This window comes from Xiphophorus maculatus, chromosome 10 (assembly GCF_002775205.1).
Source record: "Xiphophorus maculatus strain JP 163 A chromosome 10, X_maculatus-5.0-male, whole genome shotgun sequence".
Classification (NCBI taxonomy): Eukaryota; Metazoa; Chordata; class Actinopteri; order Cyprinodontiformes; family Poeciliidae; genus Xiphophorus; species Xiphophorus maculatus.
Genome location: NC_036452.1, coordinates 23,347,915 through 23,365,500, shown reverse-complemented (window position 1 = coordinate 23,365,500; position 17,586 = coordinate 23,347,915). Strand labels below are relative to the sequence as shown.

Genomic DNA, 17,586 nt, shown 5'->3' with positions numbered 1-17,586 from the left:
GGGGGGGGGCCGCAGCGCTGCAGAGAGCCTGTATTTTAATGTAAATGGACGTAAGCTGGAACAGGCCGGGTGTGTGCTTTATGAGGTGCATGCTCCGAGTTGTCAGTTCTGGACAAGTTCAGCTAAAAAAGGCAGGCAGGCGGCGGGATCTGCTGTAACACTGCGCCGTTAAAACAAACCGGTGGAAGGAAAAATAAACCGGTGAGAGAATTAAACATTTTTATTTGGGTAGAAAGTGGTTTTGTTGTTGTTGTTGTTGTTGTTGTTGTTGTGGCTTAACAGATAAATTGCAGAAATAAAATTCCAAAATTCACTATTTTTTTTATTTTTAAAGAAAATGTTATTTTGTCTTATTTAAATTCTGAGATAAATAAATCAACCAGCTTCTAACTATACTGTTTGTTGACACAGTAAAACTTGGTAAATTTACTATGGTGGAGTGTAAAATCTAATGTATGAACTCAGCATTCAGTTTGCACAGTTCGGTTATCTTGGTGCATTAAACTGCACCAGATTTTACATGGTGACGAAATTCATTATCAAGTTTGACTTCCGCGTTAGTGCTGCTGCTAATAGTTTTAGCTTGATGAGGACCTGAATTATTGCTCCGGCTCTGTTTGTGACAGTTCATAACTTTTATTACGTTGAAACTAACATGTAGAAACGCATCAGCCTGACTCTGCTGCAAACCGCCAACTGAAAAATATCTGTAGTTAAATCCAGAATTTTGTTTTTGAGGAAAGCTAACGAGAGAGAGTGTAAACATTTTTAAAATATATATTTTAAATAAATATGTATAATTAAAACTTAATTAAGTATTTGTGCTCAAATTTATCACCCACCCAAACTCCTTCTGTGCTTCTAACTTTTTCTGCAATGCAGCTACATTGTTAGAAATACACATAAAATCAAACACACCAGAGCTCTAGTCAACAACATTAGGCTATTAAGCTACAGTTGGGGGAAAACAAGTCATTGTAGCTATCACTAAAGTTCAGGTCGTGAGCCGTTATAAGCCGTTTATCATTTAGTTTATTATTCCAACTCACCGACTATTTAAGCTCCCGTGTGGCCTAAACTCGGACATTTCCACTTATTGAATCACCGGCAATAATAAAAAAGAAGAAGAAGAAGAGAGAGAGAGAGAAACAAAGGACAAAAAGAGAGATTTTATTTTCGTCGCGAGCGCACGTGAGCGTTAGGACGCGGATCTAAATTTCTGTATTTTCGGCATTGAAGAGAGAAATCTTACTATTTTCCACGCTGTCTCCCTTTACCGACAACAACAACAACAACAACAAAATGCTTTTCTTCCCTGTATTTATTGGAGGGGGTGGGAAAAAAAATCCCCTCAATTCTCGGCAGAGCCGCCGCTGCTTTCCTGTTTTTTCCTCCGCTCTCTGGAGTTGTTTCTGCTGTGTTGAGCGGATCTAGCCTCCATGTTTAATACAACGTGTAATTTCCCCCCTTTTTCTGCCGTCTTCCCTTTGATTTAGTCACTCTTGACTCTCCTTTTGCTCTGGGGCCAACGGGGTTCGCCGTGCGGAGGGAGGTGGAGGGCGCCTTGAAACCGCCCCTCCTTATCTCCTTTCATCGTTCGGCGCGGGGGGCGCCTTGAAACCGCGGGGGCAGTAATTGCTTTTTTCAGGCAGCCCAGTGCGGACTGGCCAACAGCCAATCAGAACCTTGTTTACACTCGTTGATTGACAGCGTGCTGGCAACTCGCCAGCCAATGAGGAGTCTCGCTGGGCCGAACAGCCCCGGAGTTTTAACCCTTTGCCTGGACGGATATAAACAAAAAAAGCTGCACGGGAATATTAGCCCGTAGCAGCTCATATATTTCGACATGGAAGCGCGCGCACACAAGCCCATATCCTTCCACTTTTAATTGGCTAAATTAGTGAACCATGCGCTGGGCTAACCCGGAGGACAGTAACGCTTTCAAATTATGCACTGATTCAATTTGTCCTGTGTGACTGTGTGTGTGTGTGTGTGTGTGTGCGTGCGCGTGTGTGTGTGTGTGTTTGTGTGTGTGAAAGAGAGCGAGAGAGAGAGGAGGAGTGGGGGAAGCAAGAGACAGGTAAATATATGGAATTTAAATGTACAGTCGTCTATTTCTTTGGCCTTCTGCGTGTAACATATAAACCTCCCCAACATGTGGCTTCATTAAGCCAAATGTTTTGTTTGGGGTTCAGATTTTGCGGTGCCTCCAAAAAGTTTTCAGAGGAGAGAGGGCAAAGCGAAATTGAAAGCTGCAACAGAATTCCAGATGAAATTAATTAAAAGTATCTCACAGTGAAAGAAAACAGAATGACACAAACATACATAACTGTAAATAAACGCATGTAACTTTTTTTAAAAAAAGTAAACATGTTATACATTGAATCTAGATTTCTCCTCTGTTAACTTCCCTTTTAGAAAATAATTAAAATATATGACATAAAAGGCCTGAAAGCAGCAAACTGAGTTGATAATTTATATTTAAAAAAAACACCACATGTTTCAACTTTAATACACTTAAATTGCATCATTTGCTCCAAATGCCCACGTGATTGTAGTCCCAAGCTTACACGCATTGCAGGTCATAAAATAGCCTTATTTCATAATAATAAGGCTGCACTGAAGAAAACGTCCGGCCAATACGCTGATAAAACAAACCGGCCAAATATAAACACTAAAATTGATGAAAACACTTGCACACACTTTCTTAGGGTTAATCTCAATCAGCGGTTATGGTTAGAAATGATGTCAGATTAAAGGCTTTATTTTGATAAATCAGTTAAATTCCGTCCAGTTTTTAAAATGTACTCACTCAAATGGAAATAAATAAATAAATGTTAACAAATTTTCGCATGTTTAATTTTTTTATGACTTGGTTGGGGATTATAATATAAAATTCTGTTGGGATAATTAAGAACTTTGGAAATATTTTTCTAATGAGTTTCCATAAAAACCGTTTCCCTGACAACAAGATCTTGGCTGGTAAATGGGATACCTTCCAGTGGTTTCGGACATCGTAGGAGGAAATGGCGTCCAATGCGGGTTAAGTGAGTTCTGGTTGCAAGTTGTTTGTTTCGGTACAATTAACAATGTAAGCCTGTAATAATGTCTATTCATTGTACATGTTTTAGCTAACACGTGTTACAGTTTACTATGCCTGCTCCGGGTTTACTGCTCTACAACCTCAAATTTCCAACACAATTGTGAATTCCTGCATTAGGTGACATTCCTGTTGTACTTTTAATTGAAAAGTCAGAATATTCAACTTTTAATGACAAAAAGAAAGCGCCAAGAGTTAGCGTGACGTTACCATTAGCACAAAACTAGCTAAACTTTCAACTGTTAAGCTTTCCAAGCCACACGACGCTGCAACACCATGAATGAAATTAAAAACTAACTGAGCCACAGTTATTGGTTAAATTATTAGCAATATGTTTGCTTTTTAGGATTTATTACCAAGATGAAGTGACCCATGTAAGCACTTAGCTGTTTTTAAAGTAATATAGGCCTAAATCATTTATTGGTCATATCTAATGCCGCCCAAACGTCACGTTCATGTTACACCACGTGACTCTTGTCCTGTACAATTATTCACAAGTTCAGACACCGTAGATAATCCACCAAAAACATTAAAGTAGAATTCATGTTCACACAACAACTTCAACAGAAGCTTTCATCTCAATCTGCGATCGTTGTCGACCCAAGCCATGCAGCAGCTAGCAGCAGCTAGCAGCAGCTAGCAGCAGCTAGCAGCAGCTAGCAGCAGCTAGCAGCAGCTAGCAGCAGCTAGCAGCAGCAGCTAGCTTCAAATGTTTGTCAAGAGTTCAGTTTGTGTTGGCGTCACATGTTGAGTTGAAAAAGCAGCCATGGAATGAACAGTCTGTTTCTGCTCCTGATATTACGCCCTTCAGAGTAAATGTCTAATTTCCCTTCATTTTTACTGCTCATTTACGGAAAATATGACTGAATAATTTAGAAAGATAATTTTGTTTTTCATAAAATTGAATGTCTCTCGTTGGGGAAAAAAGGTAAAAGCTTGTAATTAAAACAAATCCCATTTTTCACCAAGACCCAATTGATAAACTGAAGCTTAAAGCCGCGTGACCGCCAGTGTCAGCAAATGAAAATGAAAACTAAATATTGCGCTTGTTGTGATGTAATATGTACAAAGTTTTGGACTCGCACACTGTGAGGACTGCGCATAAACACACACAAATGACTGTGACCTATTCAAATTTAGATCGTTTTAACGACCCATAAAAATATCCTACAGAATCCCCCCTTTACGGGCAGAGCACACATATTGTGTTTAATCAGGGAACTCGCGTGGAGCGGGGGGTTCAAATCAAACGTAAAGATTTCCCCAAAGGAGCATCGGTGGAAATAAAACGATCACATCACCGCCGACACGCCACAAAAATAACGACCCGGGCCCAATCAGAACCCACTCGGAGCTCCGCTGCAGCGGGGTCCCGCGGAATGAGAGCCGGATGCTGTTTTTCGCAGGCTCGCGTCGCGCCGGCTCCTCTCCGCTCTGTGTGTGAGAGGCAGCGCCGAGCGGTGCCGCTTGTCTGCTCGCATTTGCTCCAGCACGCAGCGCGCCGAGGGTTGCAAATCAAACGCCCGCCGTTTCGCTCCGCGGCTCCGGAGTCTCCCTCATTGGCTCCCGGCAGCAGCCAATAGCAGCCTGTGTTTACCGTCGGAAGGGAGGGTAGCGGCGGCGGTGGTGGTAGTAGTGCTTCGCCTGTGTGTGTGTGTGAGAGAGGGACTGTGTGTGTGCGTGTGCGTGCGTGCGTAAAGGGTTGCGGGGGAGGAGGGGGAGCGCCTCACGGGCACGCTTTCACATTGTCGTCCTCAAACCAATAGGCCTGCGCGTCCACTCCTCCCCGCGCACACACCCCTTCAGCCTCCTCCACCCTCCTCCTCCTCCTCCTCCTCCTCCACCCTCCTCCTCCTCCTCCTCCTCCTCCCGGCGTGTCTGAGTCTCCGGCTGCATGAACGAGCCCCGATTCACTACAAGCCTGAACTTCTATGATGCGTCTCTCCCATACCTCAGCTGAGCGCACACACCAGCGCAGTCTACAACGGCGGCAGCGTTAGGATGTAATCAATCCCACATGTTTCATCTGGGCGACTCGGGGATTTTCACTTTGAATATTTTTCTACTTTTTTTTCTTTCTTTCTTTCCTCCTTTCATTTTTAGCCCTCATCGCCGAGCAACGGATCTAAGTTAGCAGTAAGTCGTCAAGTGATTTCATTACACTTTCTGTTGTACGTGCGGCGAATATCGCGTTTAGTTCGCTTCTTCCGCGGAGAGCGGACTGTTACCTTAAATTAGCCGTCTTTAAAATTAGGCTTCACCTTTCTAAGGAAGGCTGAGGGGGAAATGACGCCTTTACAGTAAAACAGAACTGGAGACTGGAAGATGCGGGCTGGTGGGGAGAAGCGGGATAAAAAACTGTCGACAGTCTTTATTCCGATTCATCCAAACGACAGACTGCAATATTTTTAAAGCGTTCATCCCGCAAATTAACCACCATCTTCTGACCAGTGTGCGGCAGCAGCACTTAGCTGTGTGTGTGTGTGTGTGTGTGTGTCACTTTTTGTTTTGATCTCTCCTCAAAGCACAAATTACCTGCAGTTTCTTTAAATCATTTATAGCCCACCACGCCAGAGCAGCTTGAATTTAAAATGTAAATTCAGTGTTTTCGTATATCTTCCTGTGATGTGTGTGTGAGTGAGGGTATGCGTGTGTGTGTGTGTTTGCGCGCGCGTGTGTGTGTGAAGACTGCAGTGCTGCCTCGGCTCTAAGCGCTGAGGAAAACGCCGGGCTGTCCTCGGCTGCAGCCCGGCTTCGCCTCTCCCCGCTCCGGACTGGCCTCTTGCTTTTCTCACCCTGTGCATCACTTCTGCTTTTGAACTTTATTTTATTTAAAAATTATCAAATGCAGCGGGATACTCTCACCACGCCACACATACACACATGCACCCACACACATGCACCCCCCCCCCCCCCTACACACACACACATCTCCGAAAACCCGAGCTAATTTAATAATTAAAAGCTTTTTTAAAAAATTTATTTATTTTAATTTTTGTGTGTGCAAAGGTCAATATATTTATGGTTTAATGTATTCTTGTTTAAAAAAAATAAATAAATAAAAAGAGCACAAAAGACGCTTTCTGTTCTTTTTGCCCGAAACCGCAACTGCACGAGATCTGTCAGCCGCAATCCTTTGCAGATTTTCTGTCTTTTGTGCAAAGTTCATGTAATGTCGCCTTGACCAGCGGTGGGTTACTTTAGTCTGGCGATAGTTTGACCTCTTCCCCGTCTCTTTGTGTGTCTGATGGTAGGAAGTCCTGAAGCCTCTCCACGTTGGCTGGCTTTAAAACGCGCGCCGCAACCGCTCCAAAGCGATCTTTCTTTCTTTCTTGTTTTCTTTTTTTTTTTTTTTTTAATCTTGCTCGTACGGTTCCTGTTTGTGTGGATTTAGAGTCGGAGATTGTTGTTGGACGCGGGGGCCCTGAGTGGCTTCTCTGTTGACGTGGAATGTAAACACCCTGAGACGTGTGTTTATGGGCCGAAAATGTAAAAAACCTATAGACAAACGTCAGAGAGGAGAGTGGTGTGTGATTGATGCCCCCGCGGAGAAGGGCCATTGTTTCTCACAGCCTTAGGGCCCCGGAGAAAGAGTGAGGAGCCCATTTTGCCTGCGTTCATCTCCACCACCACCACCACCACCACCCCTCCACCCCACACACACACTTTTTTTTTTACCCTTTTATTTCTCCCAGCGCTGCCGACCAAGATATGCACCGCAGAGATAACGCCAGGCTCTCAAACAAAAAGGAAATTTAATAATTTAAGTTCGCTCTGAATTCGGGAAAAGAAGCTCGGATGTATATTTATACGTTATACGTCAAGGGTTTTACGCACAAGGCGCGCACATTCATGAAAGCTGGATCTGTTAGCTCCAGCTATGAACTGTGGTCAATTTTCCTCTTTAAATAAATAAATAAATAAATAAGTTAGTAAAAGTTAATGTGTGTTTGTGAAAAACGGTGTGTGCGGGGGTGTGGGGGTGCGTGTGTGTGTGTGTGAGGCTCATGGAACTTCATAAAACCAGTACTGGTCCACCAGAGCATTTGGTATTTTCTTTGTTCCCTTTTATCGTCGGTTCCTGTGAGGTAGAGGTGCGATCAGCATCTACAAAGTGTTAGATGGACGTGCCATGCATTGGAAGAGCTAATAGATGGAGGTGCGCTGCGTGGGGACTCAGACTGCCTCTGTTCCTGTGGTCGCATCTCAGAGAGCCTCACTTAAGTAAAGGGTCTGTACGAGGGACAGAGACAGGAGCATATATATATATATATATAGCTGTTCTCATCTCAATATGGTAATATTTTTCTTTAACGTGACATGACTTCATATCGCCTGACTCAATCTAACATGCAAAAATGCCTCAAACTCAGTTTACATATAACCGCGGTTCTGAGAGCGACAATCCGTTTGGCGTGCAAACACAAAATCCAGAGGATTGCAGATTGTTTTGTTGGTTTATTTTTTTTTTCTTGCTGTTTTTGCGCAAGATTCGGTCCAGTCCTTGTTGAGTCTGCGTGGACGAAGCATTTCCAAGATGCCAAATCGACTAAAAGCCTCGTCCAACCCCAACCAGGACTGTCTGCTGCTGCTGCTGCTGTGTGTGAATGAGTTGTTTGGTGCCTGGGCCAAACGTGCCGTTTTCTCTCCATTCTTTGCGCTCCTGTCTGTTTATTTGCCTTTTGTTCTGTCATATGAGTGGAAGAATAGTAGTGGGTTTGTGTGTGTATGTGTGTGTGTGTGTGTGTGTGTGTGTGTGTGTGTATGTGTGTGTGTGTGTGTGTGTGTATGTGCCTGTGCATGTTGTGCAGTGTAAAGCCAAGCGAGTCTGTTTCCATACGCACTGTTTACCTTCATGAAACAGTCCCGTTCAGACAGTCAGGTTAGAATATAATGCTGCTGTTTTAAAGATGTTTTTCCCCGTTAATGAATAATGCTTGTTTGTGTAAACTTCAACAGCGGCTGTCTCTCTGCCTTTCCTCCAGCGAAACATCACCGCCTGGCTCTGACTTGTCCCTTCTCTCTTTTACACACTCTCTCTCTCTCTCCTTCTCTCTCTCTTTCCGCAGGACATGTCGGGGACTCCGTTTCTGCCGTGCACTGCGCTCCACACAGCGAAGGGAGCGCGAAGTTCATAAAAAGGGATTACTATTATATTTTCTTTTTTTCTTTTGGGGCTATGAGTGCCTGAAACCTTCAGTGCCTCTGGATTTTTTTTATTTTTATTTTTAATCTTTTAAAAAATTTTTTTACTTTGGATTTTGTGGGGATTTATTCGCTTCTCATCGGGATGGAAAGCCGCGATTTCGCCCCGCCGCACCACCTCCTGACAGAGCGGAGCGCCCTGGTGCACAGCGCCGCGTCTCGGATAGCGCCGGGCGGCCACAGCTCCGTGCAGCACCCGGCGCACTTCCAGCCCGCGAAATACTACGCATCCCACCTACCCATGGGTCCGCACTCAGGTCGGTGTTTCTAAACTCGCTTGTTTTTTTGGGGAGGGGGGACGGGGGGGGGGTTGTTTCTATTTTATTTATTTTTTATTTTTTGCTGTGTGAAAGTTTGATTCAATAGTTTTCTCAGCGCTTGCTGTTGCGTAGCTTTAATGCGGACTTAAAAACGACTTTGAACTAGAATTTAGAAGGGAAATCTGCGATTTTAGTGTGGTAATCAAATGGAGAGAAAGGGAAGATTATTTGTCGGCCGCAGCTCCGCATCAAACGCAGAAAGCTGCCCGTTTATACACCAGACCCAGCTTAACATTTACGACGTAAATTGGTGTTTTATTTACTTTGTATTTCAATCTCAGAAGAATACAAATTTTACAAAAAAAATCAAGAATGATTTAGTTTTATGCAATAATAGATGAATTAAACAACAGTAGCTCTTGTCATACATTTATACAAGACTCATCAATTGATAATATAAACCAAAGACCCCATTCGGCTCATTTAATATAAAAACAACAATTTGTTATAAAGTTACATTTCGTCGCTCTGAGGTGAAGGTTCGGGTCACATGCTGGTGTGTACTGGTCCCGAACGTAGAGGAGTGCGTGGGGGTGAAGAGGAGTTGTGGCTAATACTAGAAAATCCCGTCTCTGTATTGAGCGGGGATGTGACGGGGTGCGAATGGGTTGACAGTGCATGCATTAGATTTAACAAGTAGCTTTGGTATCCTGCTTCAATAAGGGAGGAGTGTGTGTGTGTCTGCGTGTGTAGGTGTGTGTGCGTGCTTGTGTGTGGGTGCGCAGGCGCGCGTGTGTGTACGGAGGGGGGGGGGAGAGGGGGGGATTATTGCTGAAATCTTTAATTGCATATAGAAAGACTTTGGAGTGACCGGATGAATGGGATCCAGTTCAGACAGAACAATCCGCGGATTGTTATTTTGAAGCGGACCTGGTTCTTTAAGAGACACTGGTACCGAGAGTCCGGTGTGTCTGGTGTGTGTAGGACCCACACCGCCTCTGTCTTCACGTAAAACTAACTGTCCTTTACACAGCAGCCATCAGACCTATGTATATATATATATATATATATATATATATATATATATATATATATATATATATATATATATATATATATATATATATATATATATGTATACTGTATATGACGTATCTAATGACCTAGGCACATGATCGAGTGATTTGAATTATATATACCTAGAGGCTTCATTCAAAAAAATGTGTATTCATCTTCACATCATTTTATATTTCATATTTTGTATAATATACAAAATATGAACTACCTCACAATATACCGTTCAACAAACGGTATATTTGTTATATTTTTTTTATATTAAAAAATAAGAAAACAGGTGGGATTTAAAAAAATGTATGTCTATATGCTGAGACAAATATATATATATATATATATATATATATATATATATATATATATATATATATATATATATGTATACTGTATATGACGTATCTAATGACCTAGGCACATGATCGAGTGATTTGAATTATATATACCTAGAGGCTTCATTCAAAAAAATGTGTATTCATCTTCACATCATTTTATATTTCATATTTTGTATAATATACAAAATATGAACTACCTCACAATATACCGTTCAACAAACGGTATATTTGTTATATTTTTTTTATATTAAAAAATAAGAAAACAGGTGGGATTTAAAAAAATGTATGTCTATATGCTGAGACAAATATATATATATATATATATATATATATATATATATATATATATATATATATATATATATATATATATATATATATATATATATATATTCCACCTTCTATTGATGCATTTTCTAATCTCCTACAAGTATAAATGTGTCAGGTGTTACATTTCCTGCTGAGCAGCCTTTATATAGAGCTATAGACATTTCATGTTAATTTTAATTGCTAATCTGTGTAATGTAGAATATATAATTGTGGAGATTTTAATAATGATGGGGGGGGGGAATCATTGCTTTTGGAATCATGCTTGGCAGGAAAAAGCTTCTTGACTCAGATTCCCTGAATCTAAATGATTACCTTTAAATATACATGATGAGCTATTCTGTTGCCTATTTATTTATTTTTTTCTTTCTGAAATTTGACAAAAAATATTCAAGCAAAAGAAACACTCCATGTCATTCTTGGACCAATCATTAACTCTCATTTGTCTTGCAAAACAATTGAAATGCCAATTTGACTGATACTGTTGCTAGCTGGCATGCCGTGCATTACAGCCCATTTTAAAATTGATTTGGTGATGTTAAAAGGTGGTGGGCTGTGGTAGGGGCAGGGGGGAGTAAGCATTGTAATTTAGGGTGATAATGCTATTGAAATATATTCAAGAGGGCCTCTCACTGCGTCTCAAGGTGCATGACACTGTATTGAGATTCCACATATTCAGACTCTCCATGCATGTCCCTTATGGGGTTCTGACTGACATGATGGGCATGGAGGATTGTTGTTTAGGGGTGGGGCGTGGGGGAGCTGGATACATGTGTGTACGTGTGTGTTTGGTTTGAGGTTAGGATGAGATGGGGTGGGGGGTTACCTTTGTCCTCACCCCCCTTAGAGACTCGGGGAGCTGTACGCCTGGCCCTAGGCCTCGGCACAGGGGGTAGATATGATGTGGAGTTGGGCGTAGAAGAGCAGGAGGAGGAATGGGGGGCTCAGGGGGTGGCGGGGTTGTTTCAGATTTTTGTAAAAAAGACACACACACATCCACGTCTCACCAGACTCGCTGTGTCGCTTGCAAAAATTCAAAGAAAGAAATTAAATAAAATAAAAAAATAGACTCCCCAGATCTGCTTTTTCTTCACATCCCAGAGAACCTGCAATCCATCAATTTGCCAAAGCCTCTCATTTAGATCAGCATGGTGTCTGCTTGAATATGGTTTCTCTTGACAAAGTGGTGGAATGACAGACGCATACCAGCGCCATAAGACTCAGCCCCACAATGATATTACGCAGGCGTTCAGATTACTGATAGGAGCGCTGGGAAAGCCTTTGTGTCTGTCCGTCCGTCTGTCTGCCTCCCCCTCTCCTCCCCGTCTTTACCCTGTTGGCTTTTATTCACTTCTCGCTTTTTCTTCTTTTTCTTCCCTGCTCTGTGATGTTAGCCTCTGGCAGCAGTCGCCTCACTCTGTGTGTTTATGTGTGTATTTATGTGTGTGTGTGAGATTAGGGTTAGGTTTAGCCTGAAGTAGCACAGGTGTGCAGTATTGTAGAGGGAGTGGCAGTGCTTGTCATTGAACAGGTGTGTTACTTCCCAGACAGCAGACGGTTTTTGTTTACATGGTTGTGCGTGTGTGTGCGTGCGTGTGTGTGGGTGTGCGTGTGTGTGGGACCTCGTATTGGAGTTTACATTAGTGTCATGCTACACAAACACTCATTCTCAACTCTGTAGGGTTTATATTCTCAGTTCCTCCTTGTGTTGTCAGAGTAGATAACCTCCCAGTTGATTGTGTCTTGTCTCTCTCTTGCTCTGATTCCCTTCATGTTGAGTCTTGTTCACCAAACTCCAGATCCTGCGCCGAATATCTGCTCCCCTATCCGCTCATCGTGATCATGCCTGGAAAAAAAAAAATCTCGTGGGCTCTTGGAAGTTTCTTGACTTTGATCGTAACGCCGGCGTGTGCGACACACAACCCTTCATTACTTCCTCTCTGTACTTGCTTGCTGTTTTTGTGCATGGAATTTCGGGAGTCTCGGTGAGTGCGTGTCATTGTGTTAAGCCAGAAAAGCGATGAGATGACGAGCAACACTGAAACGGCAATGGAAGAACAAGAGAAGGGGGATGGAGGTGTAAGTGGGTGGGAAGGAGATGGTCTGAATCTTTCCACCTGGTTGGTAATCCAGTCAGATTACCACTGCCTGACAGCACCCAGTAGCCGTCTTCCCCCAACTCCCCGGGCCAGCGTATCCTACGCCTCTTAAGAGTCTGAGTGAGTGAAAGCAAGAGAGGAGACGTCTGCCTGTTTGTGAGTGAGTGTGTGTTTCTGTGTGATTGGGACACAGAGAGCTGAGTCAGTAGTAGTCAGTGGATAAATCCCAGTCAGAAGAATTGTCCAGCCCCGCTCCCAAACCCCTACCCATTCTACTCTGAGTACAAGGGGGCACATCTCGGGTGCAGCGTGCCAGACGGCCCCCTGCCTGGAGGAGACAGCTGGTGAGGGCTGCGGCCAGCCGAGCCAAGGCCTGAGGGACAAGAGTGTAAACTGTCAGGTTGGCTTAATTCAAAAGGGAGGAAAAAAATTGATTATGACCCAAATTTAATCAATACTGTGCCATGGTCAACTGGACTGAGCTACCAGGAAGAAATTATAGTAGACAATGGTTTAGGAAAAAAATGCATTTTTAAAAAAATGTCTATTTAAATCAAAATTGCATGGGGCTGCTTGGTGCAAGATTTAGTATGGGAATATTTGTCAGGTGTCATGTATTGTATTTGGTCAATTTGTGGACTTTTACCATTCTTGACAACGACACTTGATTTGTATCATAGTGCTGGAGATGCTATAGCACACTGATGTTTGTGGGGACACTGTGATGATGTAAATGCAAAAGAAGAGTGCAAGCAATGTGGCAACATTCAAAAATGTGGCAATTGTGTGTTTCTGCCAACACGGTTTCTCCAATGTCTGCGGTTTGAAGTCGTGATACCTGACAAAGTGCTGGGGATGGTCTGTGTTTTCTCCGGCAGTTTGGAGCAAGCATAATTCTGCCCCTCCCTCACCTGCTGCTGAGCACTGATAGAGTTTGCAATCTGCTAAATTTGTCTGCTTGGAAATATTTTTGGTCATGAAAAAACAAACACATCTGTGGCTGCAGGCTTGCTGAGCGATCTCAACTTATAACCCAGCTAATATCAACGTGTCATCCCAATGTTAGAAAGAGCCGTGGCAAAACCTCAGAGCAATTCCTCTAGCAGTAGTACAAATTGGAGGTTCATGACAAATCTGCCCCGATTTCCTTCTTTTTGGGAGATCGGTTATGGGTCAACACTTACACTTGAGGCCGGATCTTATCTACCTCAGCAAAGGTCTAAAAATCAACCACTGTCCTCTCCTGCCCCGCAGTGAGAGAGGTTTGACTGACAGACTCTCCCAATGGGACCCAGGCCGCTTGGATATCTGTTCCTAAATCCAATATATATCTGATCTTTTCAAATCTGACCTGTGTCTGTACAGCCAAGTCGCATTCATCCGATACTCAACAAACGTCACTATTCTGCACACTAATACGTGTAAGCGGGAAGAAAAACAACCACCATGGCGGACAATATGAGGATTAAGTTGTTACTGTGTTGGCTCTGGTAGGACAACAACTTCAAAATTGTAAGCTATGGTCCACCGTTAGCATCTACGATTACTTCTGCAAACACTGAGCACTACTTCTTTTTTTATGGGGGTTTGGAAAACACTGAGTCCGTTCGCTACTTGTGACGTTACTGCCCCCTCTACTGCTCATGTGGGACACTTTTATGCTGTTTCCAGTTCACACAGGAAATCACAAGCAAGTCTCATATATTTGGAAGTGTGAACGACGATGCAAAAAACAAATCAGATTAAAAAAAAAAGAGGAATTCAACATTAAGGTCTGGCATTGTGAGGAAATTGTCTGGTGAAGCTACAAAAAATCATTTCCATTTCAAATTCCACTTTATGCAAATGCATTAAAAAGATTCTTGAGTGTATCACTACAACTAATCACGCTGACCTGAGAGTAAGAGACTGGAGCAACCTGAGGGCTGGTATCAGTGCAGAGATAAAGAAAAAGTGTAAGTGTATTATGGAGGCTTTGATGGTGGTGTTTGGGGGAGAAGGGGGGGCGACACTCACGTTTGCTCCAAAGAGCGAGTGTCTCTGTGACAAAAAGACTTTTGTCTCGTCTCCAGCTCCCTTCCAAGTGGAGAACAGCTGCTTATTGTTGGTAGCAGTGATTTGAAAGGGAATGGGGCGCGTTTGGTTGCGACATCTCTGGGGTGTGAACACACACCGCCATCTGATGACTTGGCATGTAAGAGGAAAACGCCAGACTTCCTATGTCCATGTGGTCGCCTCGTTCCCTCTCGCTCTTCTTCTTCTTCTTGTTCTTCTTCTTCTCCTCCCTGTTCTTCGTTCCCTTTCTGGCCAGACTTTCCTCCTTGCTCCTCCCTCCTCCTCTCCCTTCTGCTTTCCTCTTTCACTTCCCCTTCACCAGGGCATTCGCTCCTCTCAGCTCTTCGAGTGGTGCTCCAGCCCTCCTCCTCCTTCTCTTCCTCCTTCTCCTCAGAGCCATGTTCCTCCCTGCTCGCCTCTGCTCTCTTCTCCCTTTTCAATCGATCCCCACACCTCTTATATCCATCTCCCGTCTCCGTCTGCCTCCCTCTGCAACCTTTCTCCTTCCTTGTGTTGTTAGCAGGCCTGCATCTCTCAGCACTTCTCTCATTTCTGTCTCAGTTTCGGTCTGCTCCCCCCCCCTCTTCCATACTGCCTTGTTTGTTTCTCCCTTCTCCTTTTCTCTCCCCACCACATGGCCGGTTGTTAACGGGCCGTCCCGGGGCAGCTCGGCCCGAGGCCAGCTCACTAAATCAGAAACGTTTGGAGGATTTGGCAACAGGGAGTGAGAGCTCAGCGAGGCGCCTTTGAAGTCAGCGGAATGAGAGGAAAAATGATGTTTTAAACACAAGGCTAAAACAGCTTCTTGCTCTGTGTCGGAAGAGGTGCCGCTTGCATTCATTTGCAAATACAGGACCTTGCAAAGTATTCATACCCAATGAGAATGTTGACATTCAAAGCATTTTAATGGGATTTTATGAAAAACCAACACAAAGATCTTCATAATCATTAAATTGTAGGAATATTCAGAGTTGGGTATCAACAATTTTTATAAATATAACTTTGAGAAGTCTTGTCGTGCCTTTGGATTCAGCCCTCTTTACTTTGATACCACTAAAGACCCCCATGGTTCAGTTCGTATTCGCATGCATCTTTCACACACAATGCCAGACCACATCTGGACACCCCCTTCATTTCACTATACATCACACCACGTAGGATTCTTCAAAGGATCAAGAAAGGGATGGACAACCCTGACCATCCTCTTCACAAGACTGTCGTGGGAAGGCGGAGCATCTTCAGTCAGAGGCTTCTTCAGATTTAGTGCAGTACAGACTGCTGCAGAAGATCTTTCCTGCCAACAGCTGTCATGATCTTCAATAACGCTTTGAAAAATCTAAATTAATGAGTTACAACAACAGTTAATTTCCCTTTGGGATTAATACAGTATTTTTAGAAGTTACCTAGATAGAAAAGTCCATTTGCATGTAAGTTAATCACAGCATAAATACCATAGGAGTGTGAAGGCTTCAGAGGTTCCTTGGTCTCTAGCATCATGGAGACAAAGCAGGTGGGGAAAAAAACCAAACATCTAAACAGACATAGGCGGAACATCTCAGTCAGCACAATGTATCCATGATCTGAAAATAGACTGACCAATCAACACATGGACATCCACTTTAACTGACAGGTCATACAAGGGGAGCATTAATCAGAGAAGTCAAAGAGGTGCATGGTAACTAAGGGCTCATTCACTCCAGCCCTGTTTAGTCCAACATTAATCTGTTTGCCTAGAAAGTTTGCTTTGTTTGAGGTGTGAATGAGCAAGTTCCACCTAAAAATCCAGGTTTAGGTTTGGTAGGAGTGAACTCTGGTGAGTCCAAACGTATATGTGAATGCAAATGGACTGGAGACCGCTCCAGAAGCATAAAGCGAACAACAGCGCAGGGCATTCTGGGTAAATACAACCAAAGCAGTCTAGCCCTATTGGGAGAAATGGCTCATGATCTTTTACCAGCAACAAAAGAGAAATCCTGCAACCGCTGCAAGCTGACCCCACTCCATTTTTGTTTACATATTGTAAAACATTTTAATTATGACACAAAATCATTTGGCCACAATGCAAAATGGTTTGTAGTGAAGAAAACTAGCACCCTGAACTCTCTGTATGCACAGTGGAGAGTTTGAATCTGGAGAATGCTTGAGACTGGGCTAGAAGTTACTTCCAGCAGAACAAGTCTTCATACAGTCAGAACTACAAAAGAACCTTTTAGGTCAATGCATGCTCAGGTGTTAGAATGGCTTTTGAAAGTCCTGACCCAAGTCCAACTGAGACTTGGGTTTGCAAGACTTCAAAATGTTTGTAAAACATACATCAGATGCTCTTCATCCATTCTGACTCAACTGGAGGTGTGGCAAAGAAAAAAAACAACTTAACTCTAAATGTGTAAAGTCAGTAGAGACAGCAAAACCCCCAGCAGCCAAAGGTGGTTCTGTAGTCTTGACACAAATACAGGCCACAAAAATCCATGCAGCATTGTACGGCTCCGTCACAACAAATCCTGATGAAATCCATTGACGTTTCCAATTTTAAGGCCACAAAATTTGAAAAACTGGACGTCAATACTTTTACAAGGCGCTGCTTGCATGATGCCTGAAATGGAACTTTAACACAAGCTTTAATTGCCTGTTTTTCATGACGTTGCTCCTGTTCAGAGGGGCCAAGGCAATTCCGCGTTGACGCAGAGTCGCATCACAGACTTGCAGGTCCACAAGCCTCTAAGCGACATGGCCGCAACCGTTGCAACCCCCTTATCACGACCAACACCTGAGCCGGGCCTGTGCCGCCACAGGTCACGTTTCCGCCTGACTCAGCTGACCTGCTTGACTCAACGCGGCGCTTCGTTCTCAGCTGCCGTGGTTTTTCTTTTTCTTTTTTCTTCTCCATTCCAGTCATTTCAACCCCGTTCGCCTCATTCACATTGTAATGGGCTCCATTCAGGCCAGTCTATGTCCAGTTTGTTTTGCTGTCAGGCGTTTAAGATGGATGCATGGAGGTGGGAGAGGAGGCGGGGGGGTTGCAGGTTCATCTGGAGGTGAGGTTAAAGGATGCAGAGTTGTCGAACGGCCCATTGAACGCAGCACCCTTCGCTTTTCATGAGCCACGCTGCTGCTGCTGCTGCTGCTGCAAGCTC

At 43.4% G+C, this 17,586-nt stretch overlaps 1 protein-coding gene across 2 annotated transcripts in view; it reads left to right on the top strand.

The window, feature by feature from the left end:
- bahcc1 (BAH domain and coiled-coil containing 1) overlaps positions 1–17,586 on the top strand; it is an 81,693-nt gene that overhangs the window by 6,153 nt on the left and 57,954 nt on the right. The window contains exons 1-2 of one of the 2 annotated variants that reach the window (XM_023341505.1): positions 5,005–5,236; positions 8,170–8,562. In XM_023341505.1, coding sequence (XP_023197273.1) covers positions 8,391–8,562 — 172 coding nt within the window. In that variant the 5' untranslated portion in view covers positions 5,005–5,236; positions 8,170–8,390. Of the gene's footprint in view, positions 1–5,004; positions 5,237–8,169; positions 8,563–17,586 lie in introns of those variants that run through there. The other variant, XM_023341506.1, reaches the window with a different exon arrangement.